The sequence below is a fragment of the Dendroctonus ponderosae genome, unplaced genomic scaffold (assembly GCF_020466585.1).
Source record: "Dendroctonus ponderosae isolate FM_Combo_2020 unplaced genomic scaffold, Dpon_F_20191213v2 Dpon_F_20191213_1, whole genome shotgun sequence".
Taxonomy (NCBI): Eukaryota; Metazoa; Arthropoda; class Insecta; order Coleoptera; family Curculionidae; genus Dendroctonus; species Dendroctonus ponderosae.
Window position 1 is genome coordinate 54,749,720 of NW_026017110.1, and position 26,832 is coordinate 54,776,551.

Here is a 26,832-nt window from a genome sequence, read left to right on the forward strand (position 1 = left end):
ATCTCGATACTTGACCCTTTCTCTACTGGTATTTCTCCCAGTTGTCAGGCACCTGCACCTGTCAAGAAATATATCAACATCAAATGTTGTTTGTTTATTGTCCCGTTTAGCATGGATTTTAATTGATTTACAATCTAGGTAGGTACAATGAATTACGTTGAATTAGGAAAGGAGTGTTTAAATTATCAGGCGACCCTAATCAGCTGATGATCGGGAAAATTACACTTTTTTCTGCGCATCATTTAAACCACTGTTCGAGCGAATGATACAAAGTAATACTGCTATTAATTGGGTCTTGTTTTGCCTTTGTCTACGTGATAAAGGCTATTATCAATGACCCCCCAGGAGACGTATGACCCCCACTGGAAGCGCTTTGATATAAGTAAAGCACTGCTCATGTCACCCAACCAGTTGAATATTGACTGTACCTAATTGATATTAACAACATTTAAATTTATTAGCTTAGGCTACCCAAATATCCAATACCTTAGTGCTTCTTGTGTGTTTTACGTATAAAGTTGGAAAGTGTACTGAAAAGAGTTTGGTTTTGACTATTTACAAGTGATATTCTTTCTCCTCAATCTGGCTGCTGAGAGAGGAATGCTGAGGTCCCCTAAAGACTGTCTAGGACTGCGTGTTCGTCTTAATTCCCTGCATCAAACCTGGAAGTGGTTGCACCAGACCATCAGCCTTCACGACTATCTGATCTCTCTAACTTCAGCGTCTAAAAACGTCTGTTTACAACACAGCTTGACACACTGAGCCACTTTTTAGGGCACAACACCTACGAAACGATATTGATAAGTACTTGTGTTCATTACTATTAGAGACACTAGATATATTTTTATGAAGATGGCGTTTGTCCAAACTTCATGCAAGAGAATGGCCTGTTTATTGAAATGCCTCAATGTTAGACAACTTTCCAACGCTAGCCTGTCCCAGGAGAAACATATTAAAAAGTCAGTGTTTATATCTCAATCTAGTGATATTTACACCAACTTGGCGCTAGAAGAATGGCTTTATCAAAACTTTGACTTCAAACACCATCATATTTTGTTGCTGTGGAAAAATGATCCATCTATTGTTATTGGAAAACACCAAAATCCCTGGACTGAAACCCGATTTTCTGATTTACAAAACGTTGAAAATGAAGTCAGTTTGGCCCGAAGAAGCAGCAATGGGGGAGCAGTGTATCAAGATAACGGAAGTCTGAATATGAGCTTTTTTTCAACAAGGGACCAGCATGACCCAAAGTACAATATGGAAATTATTGCAAGAAGCATTTTTAGAGAATTGAATTGCTCGGTTAAAACTGGACGTGAGGATGGACTCTTTTTGAGAAGCAAAGTATCCTTTTTTAAATCAGCAATTATTTAATCATTTTGAAAATATATGGTTCCCTCCTGTTGTCTCAGGAGTAGACATTTTCAAGCATGAGCCTAGTTTTTACATAATTTGGTCTTATTTTCATTCAAAATTGAATAGAATAGACAGGTCGTAATTTTCAAATATATTCCGTACTCATCACAAAAATCAGTGCTTCCTTAACATTTTTGCCAGAAAATATCAAATGAAGCAGTGAAATTAGGCAAGGAAAATTGCTACCATAACATGTCGTTGATGGTTGCATCAAACAAAGTAACCCGCAATATGGTTATTCCAAAGCATGGCAATGTGAGTTTACAGATTTTATTATTTGGAACCATTTGATTTTTGTTCGAATTTAATCACACAATTTCTTTACCAGAATGTAGTAATAATCCAAAAGGGTACACGCTATCTACAGCTTCATTCCTTGTTCACATTTATCTGTAACCCTTTCAGCTTAAAAGCTGAATAATGCACATTTTAGGTATACATAATAAATTGAGTAAAACAACATAATTATCCAAAATATGCATTATTCGCTTTATTATGTATTTGTTACATCTCCAGATGCCGGTAGCGTCCAAACATAAAATCGCCAACTCCATTTTTATAGGTTTAATTTGAAATTCAATTCTTGAAAGCAGAGTTAAGTATTCAATTTTTAAGGCTTCATTGAATTTGTTACCACAAATATTTAACATTTTCATCCAATTTTGTGCAGATTTAATGTGCATGATAAAATTAAGGATTGAAAAGTTGGAAAAGAACAATGTGCAATGTTATTTTTCAGTTATTTAATATACAAATACGAATTGCGGCCGATACAATAAATTTGTTAAATTCTTGAGTTTGTCTCAAAATAATTGGGAAGAAGGAAAGAGGCAAACGGAAAATAAAATATAGTAACAGAATACCAAATTAAAATAATTATTTAAATCCATAAAAGTGGATTAGTTCTATATTATTAGGCAACATCGCATTCCGTTTAGATTTACGTTATTAAATTCTCATCAATTTTAAAGCGTTTTCGATATCAGTTTGGTTTATTGTACGAACATCGTTATTTCACCATCAACAAAATAGGTTTATTAATAAAAACCTCGGTTCCTTTTATCATAGAAATACATTATGACTTTGAAACAGTGTCGAATTTAAAAAATAATTCCAGAAATTTGTCTTTGTACCTTGCAGTCGGTTAATTTTCCTGTATATCACTAAGTAATTTATTTCCTTTAATCCAACAATCTTATGAATGAACGATGTTGATTTGAACTTATTATGGAATTTAAATTGATCACCACCATGTTTTTGTTGAATTTTTCGTCCAGTTCATTATATAACGAAAAACGTTAAAATTCCATATTCACGTTTTTCGATTTTTGTGGATATTATAACATTATTATTATTATTATTATTATTATTATTATTATTATTATTATCCTCTTTTTTGTTAGGTTCTTTTTCACATTTTCATATCTATAAATATTTTTGGAGCGCTTATTTCTAAATAAATTACCTGAGTAGCCAATCTGCTGTGTAGTTAAAAATAAGGCACTGGAAAATAATTCATTTTGAAAGGATCATGTTTAAATATGGTCAATTACTGTTTTAAAAGTTCATAACTCTTTATCTTCTGCATTAAGTGCAACTGGTTTAGGGCTAGATTTCCGTCGAAAACATCCGGTTATTTCTCCATTAAGAACATTGTTAAAATTCAGATATATATACATATTAGCTGGGCATTCTCACAACGCGAAGTTAAATTTGGCTTTTTAGGAAGCTTCAATGTGGTAAATTTCTCATTATTTTATAATTAACTTGTAGTTTTTATCAATTTTTGTCATATCGTAAACCGGAAAAACTCTATATATAAAATAAATCAAAACATCGTTGAATGGTTAATCCTTCCACATTTTAAGCTTATTGTCTTTACTTTGATCTATTTGTTCCGTAGACGGCAACATAACGGATCAGGGCCTCATCAAATTTCCCCCCTCATAACTCACAATTTATTATTCCTCCACAGGACTAAAAGTTCTAAATTTGTTCGGAAATATTACTTTACTTTTGAAAAATAATCGTCTATCAATTTCTGATCATTTCGCTACATTACATATGGGATTTATTTACAGGCACCTAATATAGGAGCGATCGGAACCAGTACTTCACCCAAAATGATGAATGTATGTGAAGAGAATCCAACTGCGTCTGTATCATGTTTAACAAAAGCGGTTGGCTGGGAATTTTTAAGAACAAGAGCACTTAACTTGGTAGACGGCGGAATGGAACTGGCTCATCAACAGAAAGGATTCCATCTAATTAACCCAACGGATAAGTGGTTTCCTGGTAAGCACTGTCAAAGCATTGCAAAGTTTGAATATAATCTCATTGTAAGTGGGGCTAAAATATGGGCCCTGAAACTCACTAATCTATAAAAAAATCATTAAAAAAAATTCGATAGCCAAGTTTTGTTTTTTGAAAGGTCATATGTAAAGTTCTGCGAGGTTGCTGCGTATTTTGTTTCGTTATAATATAAATATTAGTTCAGATAATTGTTGCGGACTGGGGTCAACTAGAATCTTATCCAGACTGTTGTTTACTGCGTGAGCAGACTTTTCCACTTCTATTATTTATCAAACTTATACATAAATAGTTCTAATGTGAGTAGTAAAAACGTTTTTTTGTTAGGTTTGAATGAAATACGGAATAGGTTTAGCAGCTGGGATTGGTGTTATGGCGCAACACCAAAGTTTGACATAACACAATCGTTCACGGTGCCTGGGCCACTTTTGCATGGCAATGCTGGTGCTTCATCGACTTTGAATGTGACAATGACGGTGGAAAACGGATTAATCGCAGAAATTGCTCTCCATATGCCATTTGAACTTAATTCGCTTGGTTTTATGGGAGATCCCAAAATTTTCCACACTTTGAAGGGGAAAAGATTTTCAGTTCAGGCCTTTGAGGACCTGGAGTACTCTTTAGATAGTCTTTTAGATGACAAGCATAGGTTTGTAACAGAATGCGTGAAGCAAGTTATGACCTGTGCTTAATGTTCTCGTAAGTGGTTCTTCCGCTCCACGTTTTAGAACTATTTTTATATTTTTTATATTGGCACATTAGACCAAATTTAGAAGCATAGCTTGAATCAAAGTCGCATTTTAAGCATATTTTTGGATGTAATTAGCGTTTTAATATAAAAAATACGTTGACTTCTTGTGTGACAAGCGATAAGTTTAATTATGCGAGCTGCTAATTCTCAATTAATGCTTTATTTCAAAGCCTTTCGAAATATACTGATTTGATGTTTATGTTAAGTTATTTTGGTTTGAATAATTATAAAATGTAATTTAAGTTTGAACCGTACTATACGCTATACGGTTTTCAAGAATTGATCATATCACTATTTTTAATTGTGTTTATTTGTATATGCTTAGTTTTGGTTATATTAGATTATTTTACTTTGAATATTGTTTTGCCGATGTTGTGCCTTATCGATAATTAATTTAAGTATTTGTCTGTGTTTGTTATTTTGTTGACTGTTATGTAGGAATGTGGAATAAATGTTTTAAGCTTTCTTCTACCTTCTTTCTTTGAAACCTTTCTTCCACAAATTAGTAATTTTTTATTTAATTATGCAATCTGATATCAATCTGTCACATACGCTTATGACTAATTAGCGACTGTTATTTGCGCATACATGAATACAATCGAGAAAATCATAAACTATTTAAGAAGATAATTTAAGCCAAGAAGTTAATCCGAAAATATTGCGGTTCTAGTTTGGGCGCAATTGCGCTAAAGTATGCTACAAATAAATGTACTTTTTTGTGTGTTTATAATACCATAGGGGAAGATAGGACTATCGGAAAAGTTTTGGACATATTGTACTAATCGCCCAAATATTAGTTTCAGGGTGAACCTAATTTTGCAAAGGCGGGGCCACGTAAGTAAATACACTCATTTTCACAGACGCTTACGAAAACCTGCTATTGTCATTCTTGCAAGATTCTCAGGAAGGTGAAGATAAAATCATCAGGTAAAGTAGGAGCTATACTGTCTATATAATCTATTTTCTTGTTCTAATATAATTAGTAGTTTGTAGGCCTGGGTATCACTGGATTAAGTTGCGCTTTTGCGTTGACGCCGCTGTGTGAGTTGATGAGTTATAACTCACTGCCCCTCACTGCGCCGCACCTCAAATTACGCTTCTGGTGGAATAATTTTTGAAATCAGAACTTCTAAGACATTTTAAAATAGTTGAAATTTCGTTGGTTTCTATCATGGCTCGGAAATTAAGCAACAGTTTCATTTTTAGAAAGTCAATATCTTTAGAAAAACAAAATTAATTCTGTTATTAATTTTAGTTTTGGCGTTGTGCATTAATCACTGCAGCTGAGTGAAATGAAACAAATTGGCCCTAAATTTAAAATTAAATTAGTGAAAAATCGGCACTTGGAGCGCTTTTCGTTTAGTTGCAGTTTACCTTCGTTAAGTGGGAACGTGAAATTTGCCTTTGTAAATATTGTCGTGCGAACAGGCACTTTTTACAAAAATGCCAACAATAAACAAACTGAAATCGAACTGCCAAGTAAAGCATGAATCATCGAAAGGGCGAACAATTAAATGATTAAATAATCATGTTTATTCTGTAGTTCGGTGTCGTTTTTTCGCGAAAAGTGTATGAATGTTCAGTTTGTTACCAACAGTAGACGAAATCAGTCAATAATCGCATTATTAGATGGGTAATATAGAGTCATTGTGGCTCTTATGGCAAGTGCGGTAATTTGTGACAGTGTAGTTAACTTGTTGAGCATTAATGGGCAGAAAGTGGAGGATGGGCCAGCGTGCAAAAACTTGGTAAGAATGACCTCTAATCCATAAATCTTTTAGCTTGAACTGAGTTTAGTTTTCCGACAAGCAACTGAAGTTTTATGGATTCTTTAAATTTTCTTCTTTTTGATTTGCTAATGTGAAATAAGGTTGGCTTTGGATTTTCCAGTTATTAAACACTTTCTTCTTTCGTTCCAGGTGTCACTTTGCAGCTTTCGGTAAGATTAGCATTACTTTTCCCCTGGTTGCCATATAAAGGGTGTTTCCTCATAAGTTGACCCCCCCTTATATCGAATATATATAGCAAAACTCAAATCTGAATTTAAAATAAAAATATGAAACACGGAAGTGTAAAAATTTGCATAAAGTCTTTTTTCAATGAAACACCCTATATAATTTTAAACATACCAATAGGATTTTTTTGCATGATTTCAAAAATATATATTTGCCTATATTTATATTAGCGGTTTTTCCTATATTACGTTTAAAATTATAAATAGCAACAAATCAGAGTAGCCTTGAAATTCGACAAGGCCCTTTCTCCACCCCATAACGTTCGCCCGACAGCACTTTTTTAAAATAAAAATGTTGATATATATATGTAGCTCGGACGAGCGGGTCCTATCCAATGGCCTCCAAATAGCACCGACCTAACTCCTATTAATTATTTTCTCTGGGGTTATTTAAATAATATTGTGTGTGAGACTCTAGTTAGACGCCTTAAAGTAGTGGATGCAATTAACGATATTAATATTAATCATTACCAATATATTCAAAACGTTATCGATAAAATTGAAGTAGGTTAATAAATATATAGAGCATGTCTAGCGTTAAACGGAGGTCATATATAAAATCAGTGATTCTGTTTTTATTTATTTCTTGTTTTGACATTTATAGTCGCCATAAATTCCATTATGTTGTGTTTCTATAGTTTTTGTGTCATTTTAGACTACTTTAGTTTGTTGCTATTTAAAATTTTTAAAACATAATACGGAGAAAACGGCTAATACAAATCTAGGCAACATACAAACATTTCTGAAATCAGGAAAACAAAATCGAATCGATCTGCCTGTAAATATATAGGGTGTTTCGTAAAAAAAAGCTATGTCAAATTTTGATATTTCTATATTTTATATTTTTCTTTTAAATTCAGATTTAATTAATTAAGCTCATCTGAAGCTTTTCGCTAAAGAACCGCTTCAGATATGGAAATTTGGGTTCCAGTATTCAATACAATTAGTATCAGCTTACTGCTATTGTGGATTTGGTTCCGATTAAATCGTTGATTCCTTCACAAGAAATTTTTAAACTTTGGGAATATTTTGGAAGGTTTTGTATTTTTGGCAAGCGCGTCTCCAAAGAACTGTTTCGGATAAGCAAATATGGGTTTAAGTTTTATATTTTTTTTTTGTTAAAAAAGTCGAGAGTTTCAGCTTTTCCTGTTTTAGAAATTGCGAAATCGACTGAAACATGACGCCACATTTTTTTCCACAGAGTTTGTTGTTATATCCTTGGATAGATAACTGGTAATTCTATTCAGTTATAACGTGCGTGAGTAAATTTTGCTGGATTTTTCACAAAAAGTCACACGAAATTTGAATGTCAGACATTGCAGACGATGCGTTCATTTTCAAATCAACATTTACGCAGCGCCCAAAATTCAGGATTTCTTGCGATTTGTATGAACTTTGCAACAGACTTAAATCGTTACGAGGCCCGGGGCTGGAATTTCAACGCCTCTAACAAAAAAAAAGGTCACCCCATTTTTAGGAGCAATTTTACCAAATGAATGAAACGCAACTGCGCCGGCTAGTTACTGTGCCGCAGTGCAAGCCATTTAGGCAACACTGTGTCAACTCCTGAAAATTAACTGAGTTACACATGCCTAGTAGTTTGTACATTTTGTGTTTTCTTTTACACACTTGCAATGAAAGTCCTCAGTATCTATGCATATGTCCCAGTCTTGTAATGTTGTTGTGATTCTATTTACTTAAACAGGTCAAATTGCACTGCTTGTAAATATTTAACCTTAAGTTACACACTTATTCTAAAATTGAAACACCCGTACGTTTTCAGAATAAATGGTCTCAAAACGTCTTTCGACGATAAACTTGATTTTTTAAAGTAATATACATCGGTAGAGGGAATAACGATAGACAAAAATATGATGCGGTTAATACAATACCTCAACAAATTTTAAAGTTCAAAATCAAGTCGTTTGCCAGCATTGATACATTTTAAAGTACTGCCGCCACGCGTTTGTGCTGAACTTTGCACTCTTTATTTTTTTCTGATTTAGTCTAATCAAAATGCGTTAATATTGCGAAATGTTAGCCGATAGGAAACGGGTTATCAGAATTAAACTCTAATTGGTTTCCATTTTTGAAGTTCTATTTATAGAGAAAGCATTTCCTTTGATGATGTGTTTTTTTGCGAGTCGCATCGCAATGATTGCCTAGTTATCGAAAATGCTTTGCATTTTACAAACAGCAGATTGGTAGAAATTCAAGTGAATCGATAGATAACAGCATTCATTACGATACAGTCCATTCAATGAACCGACATATTTAAAAACAACAATGCAACAACAAACAATATTTATTTTTTCGTTGGTCTTTGGGCGCAACTGGAATTGAAGAAACATCATATTTCTTTCGCTTCCGAAGGAAAGCGATAGTTTGGTGCACTATCGCACTGCAGAACTTTTCATTGATGCAATAACTTAAAAAATATTTTAACCTACACTTACATTTTTTATTTAGCCACGCGATCTTTAGTGCCAGGTTCTTCTTTATTATTTTTTTTTCGAAGCAGACATTTAATATTGGCCCACCAAAGCGGTTTCCATTGTTTAAGGGTTCGACTCGATAATAAACGGCTCAGTTTTTTACAAAAACTGTGATGTCACAAGTATTTTATTAACTTATCGTTACTAACTCAAATGCCTTTTTACAAATGAACTTGTGGGCAAGTAGACCATCTAGAAAAAGAAAATACTAAATTTCTCAGGGCATATTTGTAAATGTCGGCCAGATACCCGTTGTGCAATTTGCGGCCAGACACAAATGTGCAAAGATTGAGTTCATATCTTCAAAAAACATATCAATACTTTCACTAATAGGAAACAATAAAAATGCTTTTCTCAGGACAATATTTTACTCACAAATAAATAACATTCTATCTTTGAAATTTAGAAGTCACTTAAAGTTATGGTAACCTAATCTAAGGAGAATGTCTTATGGGAATTAATTTAAAAATATATAAGACTTTTAGCTGTGCAACATACCTCGTATTCTCACATTTTTTTGTCATAAATAGAAAAACAACTTTTTGTGATTTTACATAGATCACATGACCACATTTGTAATAACTAGAACCATACCTATATGTATAATGGGTTTAGGTCACAGGATAGAACAATCTCTTTATATATACTCTTTTAAATAAATGGTAGATAGTGTTTTCGGAAACTTATTAATCTCATTAAATATATCTACTACTTGTACAGATATTACACACAATAAAAGAGTTACACATATTTATCTATTGCATGGAACTATATTTTTAATAACCCTGTGTATCATCATCCAAACTTCCACACTATGAAAATTGAAGCAAAATACTAATTTCGCGTGGTTCCGTTTTAAAGCCGAACTATAGAGAAAACAACAAAGATTATTTGTTTACGAACTTATAAAATAGATATAATTTAGCATACAAATTCTAATCAACCAAAAGGTTGTCAAATATAACTCTTCTGCTTCATAATTTATTTTTATCTCATTTATAGAATTAAATTGTATTTATATATGTAAAGTTTACTTGATAACAATTTAGAAATTTACAATACTCTCCCTAATCATAATATACTTGGTAGACATGGCTGCAATTGTACAATAACACGATATAAAACTAAAGTTAGATGTAATATAGTAAAATACTTTGAAAAATTGGTACGATTGAAAGACGCACATGAGGTATAAAGAGAATCACAACACAGTATCTAGCGTTTCTAAGGACTTAATATATCTTTCGTCTCTCGATATCCATGTTATCATCTCTTCTATGGTAATCACCCCATCTTTGTTGGCATCTATAAGCTGAATTAGAAAAATTAGCAGTTTTTAATAAGTGATTCAAAATAGGTACATGCTCTACAAACTGGTGCCTCCTCATTTTTCAATAAAAAGTTTTTCCTCAAAATTATAGCAGCCTTACAAAGTAGGGTAATAAGTATTCGATTATATGGGAATGGAAAGTTTACGAAATATTTGTGTTAAAATATATATTCAGGTCGAACGAACATGCATACGGGATATAAGCAAATTAAATAAAAATACTGTATTCCTTATCTTTAAATACACTTTTGCCGAATTCATCTTGGGCATTCTAATTTTTTACATGATTTTGTTAGAAAGAAAAATATATTCTTTTGTATTCATTTTTTTCATGGATTTTTCAACACTTTTCAATTAAATGTCTTTACTTTTGTCTTTTGTCAACCTGTACCATGATTTACTTTATCGAAATATTAGTGGAGAAAACTGAAACTGATATTTAATTGCAACAGGCCAATTTTTTTGAAAAGTGCAAAAACGTGCGCTACAAATTTCATTTTGATAGCTGTACTATTTTCACAATATTTTTTTTGCTTCTATGAAAAAGAAATAAACCTTTGTATGGTTGACTTGCTTGCTATCTAATGGTATGTCTAAATTTAACGAGCCGAGCCCGAGCCGCGGCAAAATTCCATTGATGTTTCGTTAAAACACCGACAGACAATTCATTTTCTGTATGTGTTTTTATGATAAATCAAAGAAAGACATTTGCCGCGGATAAGGCTCGGCTCGACGCGGCATAACGTTTATACTAAATTAATATTTCTTTCAACCAAGGAATTTGCTAGAACCACCATAAAATGTTGCCAGTTTGTTTTAACACACACTGTATAACATTAGTATAGAAAGAAGCAGGTCATGGATACAATCATGTGTATAATATTAGTTTTTATATGAAAAATCGGTTTTGTTTTTCCTTATTGTATACCTACACAAAAACTTTTACACGGTATTGCCTTTTTCATTTAAAGAACTACTTAACCGTTACTACTTGCTATATAATTAAAGCTAATAAAATATTACTTTAATGTAATATTTACAGAATAATTAATTAATCTCGTAAATAGATTAAATGCAATTTCGTCGTTTAAAGTTATGTTAATGTTTTGTTTCGGATATTTGGGATGTTTTAATTAACGAAAGTATGTATGCTAGATTTTAAAGTGTTATTGGTTTGTTCTTTTCTTCAGAGATATACATAGAAGTGTTTGTTTACAAGAAGTAAAGATTAGTATGAGGTTTTTTTGGGCAGATAGTGAGCAATTAAATTTTAATTGGAAAATTTGGACAAAAATCGGAAAATACATGAAAACTGTGACAAAAAGGCAATGTGTAGAATACACTTTTTCGCTATATGAACATATAACAATATGAACAGAATTGTCTATGGAAGTCATTAGAATAGGTCAACTAAAGCACACCAGGCCCGAAGTTCTTCTGCTGGGGCTGCATTTAAACGCTCCTTAAAAGTTAAGCTCTGCATCTGCTATAAATCCGGACAATTTAAGAAAATTATAGACATGTTTAATATAACTTTGAAAATATGAGGAACACCATAAACACACTATTAATTGCGGGACTTACCTGGAAGATTCTTTCAGCATGTTCTTTAGCTGAATTGTCGTTCACTGCCGGTTGCGTGGCATGACCTGCGAAAGAAAGTTCTTTTTAGACAACATAGAATTTTGCAACATTTGCTTTTAGGTGCGGTTACTGTTACAGTTATTGGAAACTTAAAAATGGTAATATGTTTTTACATTTTCAAGTTTTATGTATTTTTAAATTATAAAGTGTGTGGGATTATAATGGAATGAATACCTTCTTAATTGTATAAAAACATGATGATACAAACACTACATTTTATTCTAATATCCAACCTTATTCAAAATACAATAAACGTTAAAAATGATGAGAAACTTGTGAAATGACGCGTATTAACACTAATACTAATAATAGTAATAATCAAGAAGCAAAAACTGTAGAGTTACGAAAAAAATAATAATAGTGACTGAATCATTAAAAATTATTTTTATTTAGTTTTAGCAGCCTTGGTTTGCAATACATACCGGGTGTCAATTTGAAAACTTCCCGCCCTTATTATCTTTCTTGCAGTTGAAAATATGAAAAATCGGAACGGCCTGTCAATTTTATTTGTAAGGGGGAGGCTTAAAATTAATATTTTTGGCCTCCTAATTTCAACCCCCTAGGACGGGTAGATGTCATTCTTAGAATCTTAAATAGGAAGGGGAGGTCAAGTGGCGCATCGTTTTAAAGGGCGTTCAATTCTTTTTACAATAGTTACTACTTTGTTGCTATTTGTTTAGAGGTTTTCGAATAATCGCGTTTCAAAGTTGTAGAAACAATTAAACTTGCGTGCATTCAGATATTGGTTTTCAGGTTAGTGTTTACACACTAACGATTGTATACGCGATTGTATACACTGATAAAATCGTTGAATAACGAGAAGACAATGTAGTTTAAACATTGATATATTATTTTTGATTTTGATCTTATTTCTTATTTATTGATTATTTTACATCGACAAAAATAAATTTTGATTTGCGGAAGAGAAATTTCTACAATAAAACCTATATCACCTAAAGTATCACCTATAATAAAGTCTGTTTCCAAACTCCCCCCTAACTTTTCGGAACACTTTACCGGCAATTGACCGGTATTCTGCTGCAATTCGCTTTTTAAGAGCATCAATACAGCAGGTTGTATTTTGTAAATAATGGACTTAAGACGTCCCCAAAGAAACAAGTCTAGGGGTGTTCAATCCGGTGGTCTTGGAGGCCACTCAATTTGCTCCCTTCTGCCAATCGATCTATCCTGGAATATCTTATCAATGTTAGGGAGGGTTCGAAAATAGTCTTTATTTTTTTAACTTTATTTGAACTGAATTATTTGAACAACTTACAAGATAGTGCGTAAGTAGATCCCATGGGTTTTATTGTTGAAATTTCTCTTCCGTAAATAAAAAGTGGTTTTTCTCGAAGTAAAATAATCAATAAATCCGAAATCAATTGTTTAACCTACATTTTTTCCTGTTATTCAACGATTTTACCACTTTATCCTACTCTTCTAATCATCTGTATTACAAGGAGACCCAATACAATTTTTGTTGTGTAAACACTAACCTGAAAACTGAATCTAATCTGAATGCACGCAAGTTTAATTGTTTCTACAACTTTGAAACTCGATTATTCGAAAACCTCTGAACAAAAAGCAACAAAGTAGTAACTGATGCAAAGATAATTGAAAGCCCTTTAAAACGATGGGCCACTTGACCTCCCTTCCCATTTAATATTCTAAGGGTGGGATCTACCCGTCCTAGGGGGTTGAAACAAGGAGGGTAAAAATATGAATTTAAAGTGTCCCCTTACAAATAAAATTGACGGGCCTTTCCGATTTTTCATATTTTCAACAGCAAAAAAGATATTAACCGTTGGAAGTTTTCAAATTGACACTCGGTATAAGTACATATCTCAAGTATAAAGCAAATTACGAAAAGATGTGGCAAAATACGTCAATAAGAGGTACTTTTACGACTGGTCGCTAAATTGGTCGCCTATGACCTTTATTTTTTCATCATTGTGTTAAGAAACCAAAGCTAATTGTTTTCTAAACGTCCAACATTTAACTACGGTAAGTTGATTTTAATATACTTTAAAGGGAAAAAATTTGAAAATCAAAAAGCATAGGGACGAGTGTGAATATTGAATTTTAGAGTGCAAAAATGCACATTGCATTTTTCAATGCACTTCCATAGGATATTCACATGCCCAAACGAAATAGACTGAAAATAAACAAATAACATCGCTGGATTTTATGCGTGAATACTTTGATCGGCAAATATCTAAAATCGATATTTTTGCATTTGTTTTCCTGTTCTACTACAACAAAGCGGACCCTAAAGTAAATAGATTTTTTATAGCGTGATGTAAATAAAGCAGATAGATCTTGGGAATCTAAAGTGATACCCATTTAAGTCGAATACATTTCCCAGTAGTAGCGTGTCGGTTATTAGATTTTGAAAAAAATATGTAAGTTCGCGTCGATTTTTATGTATGGTTTTCAATTTAAGTGTTAAAATATAAAACATTTTGTGTCTGAAAGTGTGTGCACCATTTTAAAAATAACTGCAGGCGATTAAAGGTAGTAATAGTATACATATAGTGACACAAAAATTCAAATTCAAATGGGCTAAGAGAAATTGCTTAACTGAATTTGTTACAGCGGTTTACTATATTCTTCTTAAGTTTTTTCTTAAGCGAATTTTTTTAATAGTTGAATAATTTTTAACATAAAGCGAAAGTCCCCCAAGTTTGTTATTTAATCTAAAACTAAAATTGTTTTAGAGCCATTATGGTTTCTGGATCTTCGGAACAATCTGGACTTCGCCGGTTGTCACAAAGTGAGTTGAATACTTCTTGTAAGTTACGTAGTTAAATCCAGCTATTATTCGAATTGTTACCATAACTTGTACTTCCGGAATTTTGTGACGAATTCGCCCTCAGTCTCTTTATAAGTTTTACAAACAATTTGTACTTTTTGAGAATTAGTTAAATGTTATAACTATGGCTTTTCTACTGGCGATTTACAAAAAAATTATCGCTCAGGAAAAGGGTAGGAAAATCAAATATTTATTACAAGAGCATAGCTTAATCTTTTGCATTTAATTACCACTGTTTCCTTCTATTTAATATTGTCATACGAGTAGATGGGCACTCATTTGGAAAATTTTCCCGCTGTTTTCTCGTAACTGATCCAGGTTTATTTCTATTTTCACTAAATAACATATTTTGGATGTTTTCGTTAAAGGGCGTTTACTATGAATGGAATACTTTTATTTAAAGATTAACTAACAATCGTTAACGAGAAAATGCGTATTGTTGTTCTCAGTGAGCAAATATGTCAAACACTTTTAGTGACTTTGAAGAAATATTTACATGAAACTAAATTTATTGAGAATGTATATGTTCTTGTCTTGTAATAAGGTTGTAATTTTTTTAATGATTTTGGAGATAAAGTGTTTTGATAACAATATGATTCTCCAATTACTCGGTTTATTGTCCATTGCAGAGATTTATCGAAAAGTATCGCCGTTGAGTGTACTTGAGGTGTGATTGAATTTCTAACTGCTTTTAATCAAACAAGCCAATTTTGTGAGCAGGAAATGAAATGAATTTGTCCAGATCATCAGTATTGAACGCTATTCGCTTTTTCTTTTTTTTTAGACATAGTTGGACATGGTCAAACGTTGAACTTTACAAACCAAATCTCGTAAAATTTACTGTAATTAAGTAATTGGGCTAACAATCCTCTAACAACTTATTCAACTATTGTTAAATTAAGTTATTAAAAGAGACAAGTGACGGGTTGTTGTGACAAAAAAATATTCAGCATCTACAGAGAACAAAAAAAAATGGTATACCATACAGGGTATCTCATACAAAAAAAATAAGTTACCCGCTGTACCTCACTTTTAAGACCTGAATATAAATTTTAAATAGCAATTTTTTCTTTTAGAAAGGTCAACAAAGCTGCTCCACTCTTGTCCAAATAGATGTTCGGCAGAAATGTAATGAATTTGTTTCTTTGCTTGCTTTCGCATCAAAAACTTAACCTAAATTAATAATAATTAATTAAATAATGAAAAAGTATACTTTCATGCACGTTACTTGTTTGTTAAATATTTGAATGAGATATTTTATAATAATAATTTAAAGAGCAGTTATTTTAGAATCTACTGATTAAGTTGCGATTTTCTTCCATCAACGAGACGATTATCTGAATATTTATTTTGCTGGTTCAGAAAGTACCATATTTCTTTTTATTTACACTTCATAATTGATCAATTTTGAAAGAGATTGTTTCAGTGCATTCAAAGTAGAAATTTTGGGTGGTTTATTTCTTATATCATCTCCTTTGACTTAAATTAATTTAATGCTCTGAAAACGTATATAGGGACTGTGTAGTACAAACACACATTTAGAAAAAATATTACATTTCTGAAACGACATTAAAAACAGTGGTTAATAACAATATTCTAAATACAATTCACGAAACTAAAGCAACAAATCATACTAGCAAAGGTTTCCTCTCCCGTTCCTCGGCTCTGTTCGTTGTATTTACCTTTGCATCCAAGCTGGTAATAATCATGTTCCGCTCTTGGAGATAGAGCTTTGTCTGAGCATCAAAGCCCGTCCCTGAAAGTTTCGCGCCACTGAGAATATTCCAGAGGCAGCGTCGCATTACTTTCTTTCAAAAATTTTGCTTATTTTTTTAATTTTGTCAGTAAGAGGGCCACTTCTGTAATACTTCAGAGAGATTTACTCTTATACTGCATATGTAAGTCCTGATGTTTCTCTTGAGTAGTTCAAATATTTCTGAGTCTCATTTTACAATCTAGGATTTGATTGAATACTGTCTCCGTCATTCTCATTCCGGAAATTTTCTACATTTGCGCTTCATCATATTTTTAGAAAATCTAGCAGTGCACTTTAATGAATGACTGCTGTTATTGCTCCTTCTCGCCGACATCTCTCATGTGTTTCATATATTGCGCTTGTATAGTTTGGAGCTTCACTTCTTTTTATTTATAGTTTGTTCTTGTTTTTTGAGGTTGTTTGATATTCCTGCTTTTTCTCTCTTGGCTTTCAAAACTTGGCTGTTTATTTCTGATCCTGATGCCTGCCATTCCCAACTCATTTGATCATTTAAATTAAGGCGCAACTTTTGGACCTTTGCATACATTTAATTGTAGACTCGTCTTGAATTCTGTCTTAATACTGATTTTTCAAAACTAGATCACATTAGTTGCTTTAAATGTCAATAGCAAGCAATATCAATTTCCCGTACTACAAATTTTCTTTTTGGCAACTGTGGTTTAAAATCAATTTTTTTCAGAAGTTTTCTATGCTCCTTAAGATAGCCTTTTAAAAACGCCTTTTGATATTTAATTATTATTCATATTTTCCTGGGCAACTAAGGATTTTATCATCTAACATAAATAACTGACTGATAAATTATTTTTATAGGAAAAATCTTAAGTTCTAAAAGACGTAGAACAAGCATTTTAAATTTCCAGTTTTCGACTTGACACAATCCATTCTGTTGTTGCTACTCCGTTGAATGGTAATATTAATTGGTTATCTTCTCTTAGCGTATTATCATCCAAGTAAAACTCGGTTATTTGGCCTATTTGACTTGGTTACAAAATTAGTACCATGTCAGTCGCTGCAGTTCTTTTTTACCTTGATACTTACCGAGCATTTCATAAATGCTAGTAGTGATGTCCACTAATTCAGATTTGCTGATCGTGCCATCTCCGTTTAAGTCATACAGACCAAAAATCCATTGAAGCTTCTCTTGAATTGTTCCTCTTGATACTTTGGACAGAATGTTTAAAAAGTCCTGAAACAAAACGTATTTTCTAGAAATGTTGTGCTAGTTATTTACAGCTTAAAATGAGCTTATAAAATACAACTGCATCGGGATAAAAAATTACTCTCTAGGTATTTGAAAACAAGTTAGTTAAAAGTTTTATTATTTACTTCTACCTTGCTTTACTATGCCTTAATTTTATTGTTCTTCTTAATGTAAGTGTTCCTCAAAGGCTTCTACTATTTTCTTGATAAAAACAAATGATGATACGAATTGCGTCTCATCTCGAATAATAAAAAGTGGTATACAAGAAACTTTATATATGTTGCCAGCCAGTATTGTTTCCGATTTGTTAGATTTTAATTTGCTATCAAAGTTATTGTGACTCTTTTGATAATCTTGGAAACAAAAATAATAACGGACTATTTAATTTTTATGACCCTCTACCGAGTAATCTGTTAATTACTTCTTATTGCCGTTTTTTGATCCACAGGTTAATGTTGGTTCTTTTCACTGACTTTATTTCCTTTGGAGTATATGACTTGTTTCTCTAAAAGTGTAGCTTTACTTAAAAGAAGGAAGATTATAGTAAAACCGTGGTTGAACGGGCAATAAGAAAATTATGAAAACTGGACACCGTGAACATGGTCCAAACTGAGCCGTTTAATAGCAAAACTAATGATAATATTCCTGTTTTGCAGTTATAATAAGCGCTTTTAATATTGTTTTAGTTTAAAGCTTAATTTTTGGAAGAAAATTGACAGCAGAAGTCTTGATTCGCCCAATGAGGAAAACACCAAGCGATGTTTTTTATCAGTTTTTCGAAACCCTCTGTTCGTTGCCGTCTTAATTAAAAATCTCCTATTGAACCTGCGCTTTTTTCGTAAACTCACGCTGTTTCTGAATCATTGCCTTATCTGAAAAATATCTTATTGGGTTCAAGTAAAACGGTAATGCTCAAAAAATTACAAAAAACTTTTCATTTTTGATATAACATCTAACCAAAGAATTAAACTACAAATTATAAAACAAAATATGAAAACCGGTTAATTAGTACACCAATTAAAAAAATATTTCAGCAGGCTTTGGTGCGACATCTTTTCCTATTTCACGATTTCACTGAGGCAATGAATGAATTACGACTAATATTTTCACTACAAAGCATTTTGCTCCGTATATTTTGTTGGCCCAATCAACAGCGCTGTTAAGTATTTGAGTGATTGACGTCACCCTGTATATTTATAAGGCACTATGCCCCCTGCAGTTATTAATTCATACAATTTACATATTTAGGACAATAAAAAACTGTATACATAAATTTGGCTTGAAGCCAAATTTTTTAGTACCTCGAACATATAACACCTGGACATATTTAATTGAAGTCGATGAACTAGTGAATGCTTAATTTTTAGGTTTATCAAATGGCCCTCTAAAAGGCTATAAACTACAAACATTTACACCTACATTCCCTGAGAAAGTTCTATTTATATGTGCCTGGCGATTCGAAAACAACCAATCAAACCCACAAATTGGTGGAATAGAGCAGTTCTTTGCCTACTCAGGCGTGATCACTTGAGGATATTTTACAGTATTAGACTTCCCCAATAATAACTGAGCTTTTAATTGACTATGCGCAGAATGAATGTCCGCGGTCCTTCAGATTTTTGAATTTTTATCGAAATAACGCGATATTTCAAGGTGCGATCGGGACCTCATGGACTTTGAAAAAATTAGGAGTTTTTCTCCTATTACTTTTGGTGGTTCAAGTTTAGTTTTGTACTTTGTTGGAGCGGTCGATTTGGTCCGTCTGTTTGAGAGAAATATTTACAATATCGCTCTTGCATGTAAAGTTGGAACATGCGACGCTATTTGTGAAGGCGTAAAATCGAAATGCACTTTGTTTTAATGTTTTGTGTTCTGAAATTCCTTAGAAATAAGTTGAAAGAGTTACGCTTCTCAGATAAAGTCGCTTTTATAGGAACTCTCGGAGCGTTATTCTCGGAACGTTTATTCGAAAATATCAAACAGATTGTTACAAATAAAATTCGCGGAAAATATGCTATTGAACTCTGCGGTCAGTTGTAAGCAAAGACTAATATTCTAGCCGATTCTAACAACGATACTCATGTTCACTACCTTCACATCATATTTTCCGCCATTCCGTTGTAGGCAAATTGAGGACAATGTTACCTTTTGGTTTTAATGAACGTTCCAGATTAGCGAACTATTTCAGAAATAATAATTTGTCAAGCTCGAGTGGCTTGCATCTTCAGGTGGTTTTCTGGGAGCAGCAACCACCTCTCCTTTATCTGTATTAATTTCTCAGTATTTTTGTGAATTCTGCTCAAAATCAGTTGTTAGAACTCTGCTAGACTGTGCAGAAGTCAAAAAACATTAGATCCACTTCCGTTTAGTCCGCCATAGTAAGTAAATTTTAAACACCAGACTTTCCTTGAAAAATAAAGCCCGACGTCGGCATATTCGAGTAACTTTATACGATAGATTATTATTATAGTTTCATACATTTTCCCGATAAGGGTTTTGAAGTTATTATCAGCTGGATAAAGTTACTCGGAGATGAAAATGGTCTCTAGATTCTTGCCACTGACTTTCTCGATAATACGTATTATGTATAAAATGTATTCAGAATAATGAAGTAAATTTTTTAACACTGTTGATCAGGTCACATCATGTTTACTTAAAAAATGTTGATTAGAGCTTTGGACAATTCAGACTTACTCTTCGTACGCACATTACACTTTTTTGCCGCATTTAGCGCATAATCTTCTTGCAATGGCAAATTATTTTGACAATGTAACACCGAACCTGCCATCCCACGGGGGAAAGAACGGCCTGCTAAGCATAACAATAACCATGCGATGGTAGGCATCAAGAGAAAATCTTTGTTATCATTTTTATCCACGTACCGGATGCGAGTTTTTCATTGCTTAAACGTCAGTATTACGAAATTTATTTGCACCGTTTTGAGTAAAACACGCTTTTAAAATGCTTGTAATTTCTAAGTGGTAAAAGCCAGAAGGCAAATTGCACTCGTTAGGGATGATTACGGGATATTAAGGCCTGTATACGGAAGTGATAGGAATACAGGAGTTTTAATTGGAATGCATCGTGTGATTAACATGTTTAAAAAATATGGCCCCCAATTTTTCCTTTGCGGCTAATAGTTACATCTTTTTAAGCCTCCTTTCAAAAGCCCCTAACAAACACATGGAACTACAGCAGCATTTTGTAAAATACAGTTCAGGTACTGCTACTTTTTATTTTGTAAGCGTTCCCTATTTTTTTCTACAGCTTTTAACGCGTTTTATGGAAGTTAATACAGATAATTTTTCTACTACATTTTCTTGTAATTAATATTTTAATAAAACACTTATACATTTTTAAAAACCTCTAAATCCAAATTGATTCATTCTAATTCAATTGATCAAGTGGGCTGCCTGAGTTTCTAATATCATGATCCGGTCCTAAATAATTTATGTAATACGTTTTTGGCGGAATCGAATCACCCTTCATCGATAACGACTTTTTAAGTTAACAACCAGTTGATTTACCGATTCGTGTCTCGAGCATTTATGTAGGTGTGTTTGGTAACAAGTTATAACTTTTTTATTTTTTTTTCTCATTAATCAAGAAACCGAAAGAACTTATAACAACACACTGAAAAGGCAGACTTGATCCTCTCTCATAAATAAGCAAACTTTCAAAGGGCACCGTTCTTATTTTGTGCATACAATAATTCTTCTATCACGCTAACGCTGATTTGAATGTGAATATGATAAGTGAGTGTTAAATTTCGATACTTCATACTGCTCCACATTTGCAGGAAGTATGCCAAATTCAAAAACAATCGGTAAGCAAGAAAATATAATATTTAATAAACATTTTTGGTTGCGCTTTATTATTCGTGTTTTAGTCAATAACATAAATCCTTCAGTACTACCTTTGAAATATCATGGAATAGGATGTATTTCCAGAGAAATATCAATGAACATGAAAACAAAAAAATAAAGGCCCTACACTGTATATAATAGGAGCATATTGAATTTGGTTTTCCATGAATAAAAGAACTAGTCGTTATTATTGATAGCGGCTTAAATTTATTTTATGATTCAAGGTGGCAGATTTTACGTGCCGATAATGCCGTAAGATATTAAAGGTTCCGGAGTTTCCCCTTTAGAAAAGATCATTTTAGATCTATTATAAATAAATAAAAAAGTTCATTTTACTGTGCCATCTGGAGAGAATGGGGGTTTCTAGAGAATTTGCTATGTAATATTGGAATTAAGCGGCCATAATTTAAATTCAATTTTCAGAAATATTTAGCACAGATTGGTGAGTAAACTTATTAACAAGTTTGTGCATATTTTCCTAGTTTTTGTATTTGTCTCAGGTTTTAGCCATTATAGTTCTGTAGTTAGTTGAATATTCGTTTGATATAATTTAAAGCGTTTAAAAAAACAAGTTTTACGAATTTTACAAAAAAATTGACTCATTCTACCTATACGCATGAATAATAAAGTTCCATTTACAGTGCCCACTGTACATGATAGTATTTTTTGAAGGCTTAGTAATATTAAAATTAAACGACCTAAATAAAGGTGAGTTCCCTTAACGGAGACGTTCATTACATGTTCTTAAACAAATTTTATTGTAGTGTGAAATGATTTATGTTAGATGTTTTAAGATATTTTTTTTGACTTACTCTGCTTGCTCAAGTTACAAACTATTTCGGATTTCAGCTGCGGGTTAATTTTAATTTTGACTCTTATTCACAAATCGTTCTAAATCTGCGAAAATAAATGGTGAAAAGTGGCTGCCTGTTCGTACACAAAAAAACATTTGACTGAAAATAAATTGTCATTTAGTATTGGGAGTTAGAAATTAAAACCAAATCAGTTTTCATTCCTTGCCCTGCAGAATTCTTCTCAGAAAAAGCAGTTTTTTAAATCAGTTTTACTTTCCTGCTAACTCTGCAATTAAATATAATCTTTGTTGATCTACTATTTTACTCCGATCTTTAAATGACTAAATATATAAATACTTTCCATTCAAAACTATACTTCTGCCGTCGTTCAATGTAAACAAAGTTATCATTAACACGCTTTTTTTAAGCTACTGAGAACATCCTATTTCTATTTGGAGCATCATAATGTGAAATTCTGTATACAAAAATATAACATTTCAGTTAATAGCTTACAATTAAGCCACCTCTCCTTTGTGTCTAATAAGAAGGGTCCTATTCAGAGTCCAGTCTAACATTTATTCAGAAAACAATGAGCTGTTGTCCGAAGAGTGGCTCTCAACGTGAACAGATTTGAAAAGGGCTTTATATTTGTAAGGTCCTATCGTGATGGCAACTGGGTTTAGACATAAAAGGATTTTCCATCAGTGAAAAGAAACTCTCCAAATACAATGTCCGTCTATGTTTAAATTGAATCAGTTGTTGAATTTTGTAAATTTTCCATGTTTCTTAAATGTGGTCCGCCTCTGGAATATTATGCCACAGTTAAAAATAAATCTGAATAATCGATCATATCAGGGGAAGGTAATGTGTTTGCGAACCAGTGATGTGCGATTAAATTTCATTAACAGACAAGTTTAATAAAAAAATCCGTTATTTAATTAATCACACCCTAACATGTCGGTTGCATTTGATTAATATCAATCGTAAGTTACTTAAGTTTGTCTTTAAAAATTTCGCTTTTGGCAAATTTGTAAATTTTACCGTTTTGCGAAAGGCATTTCATTTCAATAGAAATAAACCTACTACGGTTTTTTTTGGTGATTGCAAAGTATTTTTGCCTAATATTCACCATTGAGTTTGGATCATATTGTTTTGCTTGAAAGAACATTTTTGTCATATTCATCAAAAAGCACAACAACCCAAACAAATAGTGTTTTAATTCGCCTTAATTTTTTAAATATATATATTATTTATTAGTAATATTCAATATATACAGAGTGTTTCGTAAATATGTTATAGTAAATTCGTATAGCATTTAAAAATAAATATTAGAGAACGAATAATTATCTCTAAAAGTTCCAAAATATTTTAGACCGATTTTGATAATTTTTTTCATACCATGCAATATATTTATGTTGAAATTGTCTGTACTTTTCTCCATGATCAAAATAACCTCAAGTAAATCACCACACAAATTTGACAATTTATGTGCGTAAAAATCGCCAATTATATGCCAAAATATATATAGTTTTGAATTTCACTTACAAAAATTATGCTTGCATAGTCTCAAGAAAAATCACACTTTAAATCGCTTTCTGCATAATTTTATGGAGGATGACGCGCCTTTCTTTATGCCGGCTGTTCAAAGGAAGCGGCACACTCATTGCAATTTTTCAGGATAAACCTTTGGAAATTTTATATTGTGACGAACAAATCAGTATTATTGAAGGGTAGCAAATATATATCCAACTTGAATTGGTTAATTAATTAAGACGATTAGCTGTAATTACAAATTATTTCCTTTGTTTCTATGTTTATGGTTTCGAATGATAGAAAAAGGTCTTTTAAAGCTAGAAAGAGAAATTTAAGGGTTTTTCCGCTCAGATTTGCCTGATATATGAATGCTTTGAATGAAATGAATATTTTTTAAAACACTACATTTTTCAAGCCAACTGCCTCTTATGCCACATTTTTTCAAAGTGAGTCCTTTCTGTAGTAATAAATTTAAAACCAGATTTTCGATGTTTTGATTAGTACACTAGATCGGCAAAAATCGACTGATATTGACATTGAATTGAAGAAACGGTAGAAACCGGGAAAAATTTGGACCGTTTTCTTTGGAAATGATATATGGTATATATATAATGCTTTATATTTGAAGGCCATATAAGAGCTTGGTGTTTGGAAAGTTTAAGGAATGTTGCTACATAATATTTACGGTTTTTAATGTTAAATTGATTTATATTCATAATGTGATATAATGAGTTGTTACATTACACAGCATATTATGGATATTCTTGGCAAACTCGATGTTACCCACATTTGAAATTTTGTAACTTCAATTGAAATAATACAACTTTTGTATACAATTTTTATTAAATGAGTTTATGGTGGGTTTTGTATAAAGCTTGCTTTTAAACCGTTGTTCTTTTAACCAATGGTGTTAGTGGAAATGTGTTTCTAAGCAAGGTTACTGATCTGAAAAATAAATAGATATCTAGCACTAAGCCTTCTTGGACTATTATTTAACTTTTCTGCCTCCAGCATATCTCCGTTAATGGGTTCAAACTACAAAAGGAAAACCTATTTAGTCCCTTGCGCTTTGAGTGAATATTCCCCATTAAGTCGGGACTTGGCCCCTGTTTTCTACATTCTATAATACACGCAGATTTCCGACAAATCGCTGTTAGTGTCAGAATTTGATCCTTTATTGATAGTTTCCTAAGTAATGAAATTACTAAATTGACCCTCAGCAAGTCTTTATGCAAGTAATGGCCATTATGGCCAAAACAGAAAGTCTACTACAATTTGACTAATGAGAACTTTGAAGGCTTTAGCATGTTGCAATATATGAACATGATGGATCTGAAAAATAATTTTCGGATCGAGTCTTTAAAGCTACTTTTATTTTTGTGGGAAAATCCCCTAATTTAATTTCCCCATTCATGTAATAAATTCTTCCTTTGATTGTCTTGAGTTTCAGTCAGTTAACTAATGCCCAGAACGTCTAATTTAATTAATTTTTTTCAATATCTCGTAACCGTAAAAGGTTATTTACATTATCTTTAATATTCTTTGAAATTATGTCAAACACCCTATTAAAACGATGCCTTAATTAACTATACCCAAGGGTCTATGTAAGCACATTGAAAATCAACGGCTATTTGCTTAATACATTTCCAATAATTAATCGAATGGAGCCTGTTGGGTATGCCCTATTCAAATGTACGCAATATAAACACGTCTTATAGCCTAAGTTACATATTTTAGGGGATGCTCTACCTCTGGGAAGAAGGGTACGTAGCTAGGAGTAATTCAGAATTATAAATGCATTAAATTAAATATTAGCAGTATGTCACAACACCTACGCCAAGTTAGCAGTAATTTTTTTCAGTCAAGACATTTCACTTTAACTAAATGGCCGCAATTTGTGGAGGTGACATAAAGTGAAATATTATTTTAATTAAAATTAATTTAATTTAATAAAGAAATGCGTGGTTGGGATATGTTGCAAACGATGATCTATTTTGGTGGGCACTATCCAGGATTTTATTTGTTTTCCCAAACTGAAACATTTTCGTTGGAAAAGGAACATTTAGCAATAACTTGCAGGTAGAATTTGTTGTTAACCACCAATAAAACTTTTGATAATATTTACACCGTCTGTGCTCGTATGGACCTGAAAACTTCACTAATTCATCCGACAGCCGATAACATAATCTGGACTTTATGGATTTGGTAAGTTGGCTTGGGTTTTTCATCAGGTGCCGACATAATTGCTTCATCCTGGGAATCAAGAACGACGGTTAACGAGGCAGCTGGATGGCTGCCTGGAAAAATCGATTTAATCATTTATATTTTCCGGTTTATTTTAATGCCAACTTATAGAAGATTTATATATATAACTTGTAGAAGATCTTTTGGATTTTGGAAGTCCAAACGGAGGAGTTCTGGGCTTCAGATTATCTGATTCAGAGGTAATAATTAGATCATTGCCGTTTGCTTTTACTGAAGGATTTTTGCCCCATAAATCATGAAAATGCTGAAATGCCTGATGCAAACAGCCAGCAATAATCATAACACTAATAATGGTAAAATGCCCTTTATGCTTTAAATTATTTTGGCAAAGTTTTTGGCATTTTTTTAGAGCGTGCCAGACACTCTTGATGAATGCTCTTTTGGCGTCCTAAGTAAAAGTCCTAAAAGGAGGTATAAGTTCAGGGAATAATAGCAGCAAATTAAATTTGAAATAAAACGAGGAATTGGTATTCAAGGATTAATGTGAAATAATTTAAAAAATAATCAATGCCTAAGTAAACCGGAAGATATAACGTAAAGTAACCACACAAGTACACCGCCATCGCACTTCGTAAACAAGCCCTCGGATGGGTTATGTGTAAAATTGATAAGATACAGGGA

The 26,832-nt window shown here is 32.4% G+C and overlaps 2 protein-coding genes and 1 long non-coding RNA gene across 3 annotated transcripts in view; 2 read left to right on the top strand and 1 right to left on the bottom strand.

Annotated features, from left to right (window-relative positions):
* On the top strand, positions 1-4,945 carry LOC109537976 (lipoyltransferase 1, mitochondrial; the record flags this gene model as incomplete). Its single annotated transcript, XM_019904988.2, is given in 4 exon segments — positions 1-1,347; positions 1,561-1,674; positions 3,501-3,714; positions 4,057-4,945. Coding segments are annotated over 4 exon segments (1,194 nt in total). The 3' UTR covers positions 4,422-4,945.
* Positions 4,946-5,979: 1,034 nt separating this feature from the next.
* On the top strand, positions 5,980-15,233 carry LOC109538034. The gene is made up of 3 exons (XR_007282479.1): positions 5,980-6,228; positions 6,400-6,419; positions 14,681-15,233. It is a non-coding gene; the product is annotated as an uncharacterized LOC109538034 (long non-coding RNA).
* The window catches only part of LOC109538032 (Kv channel-interacting protein 4), a 69,123-nt gene continuing 51,634 nt past the window's right edge, over positions 9,344-26,832 (bottom strand). The window contains exons 5-7 of the mRNA XM_019905073.2: positions 17,591-17,738; positions 11,904-11,968; positions 9,344-10,301 (exon numbers count right to left, since the gene is read on the bottom strand). Of these exons, the coding sequence (XP_019760632.1) occupies positions 10,191-10,301; positions 11,904-11,968; positions 17,591-17,738 (324 nt within the window). The 3' untranslated portion in view covers positions 9,344-10,190. The remainder of the gene's footprint in view (positions 10,302-11,903; positions 11,969-17,590; positions 17,739-26,832) is intronic.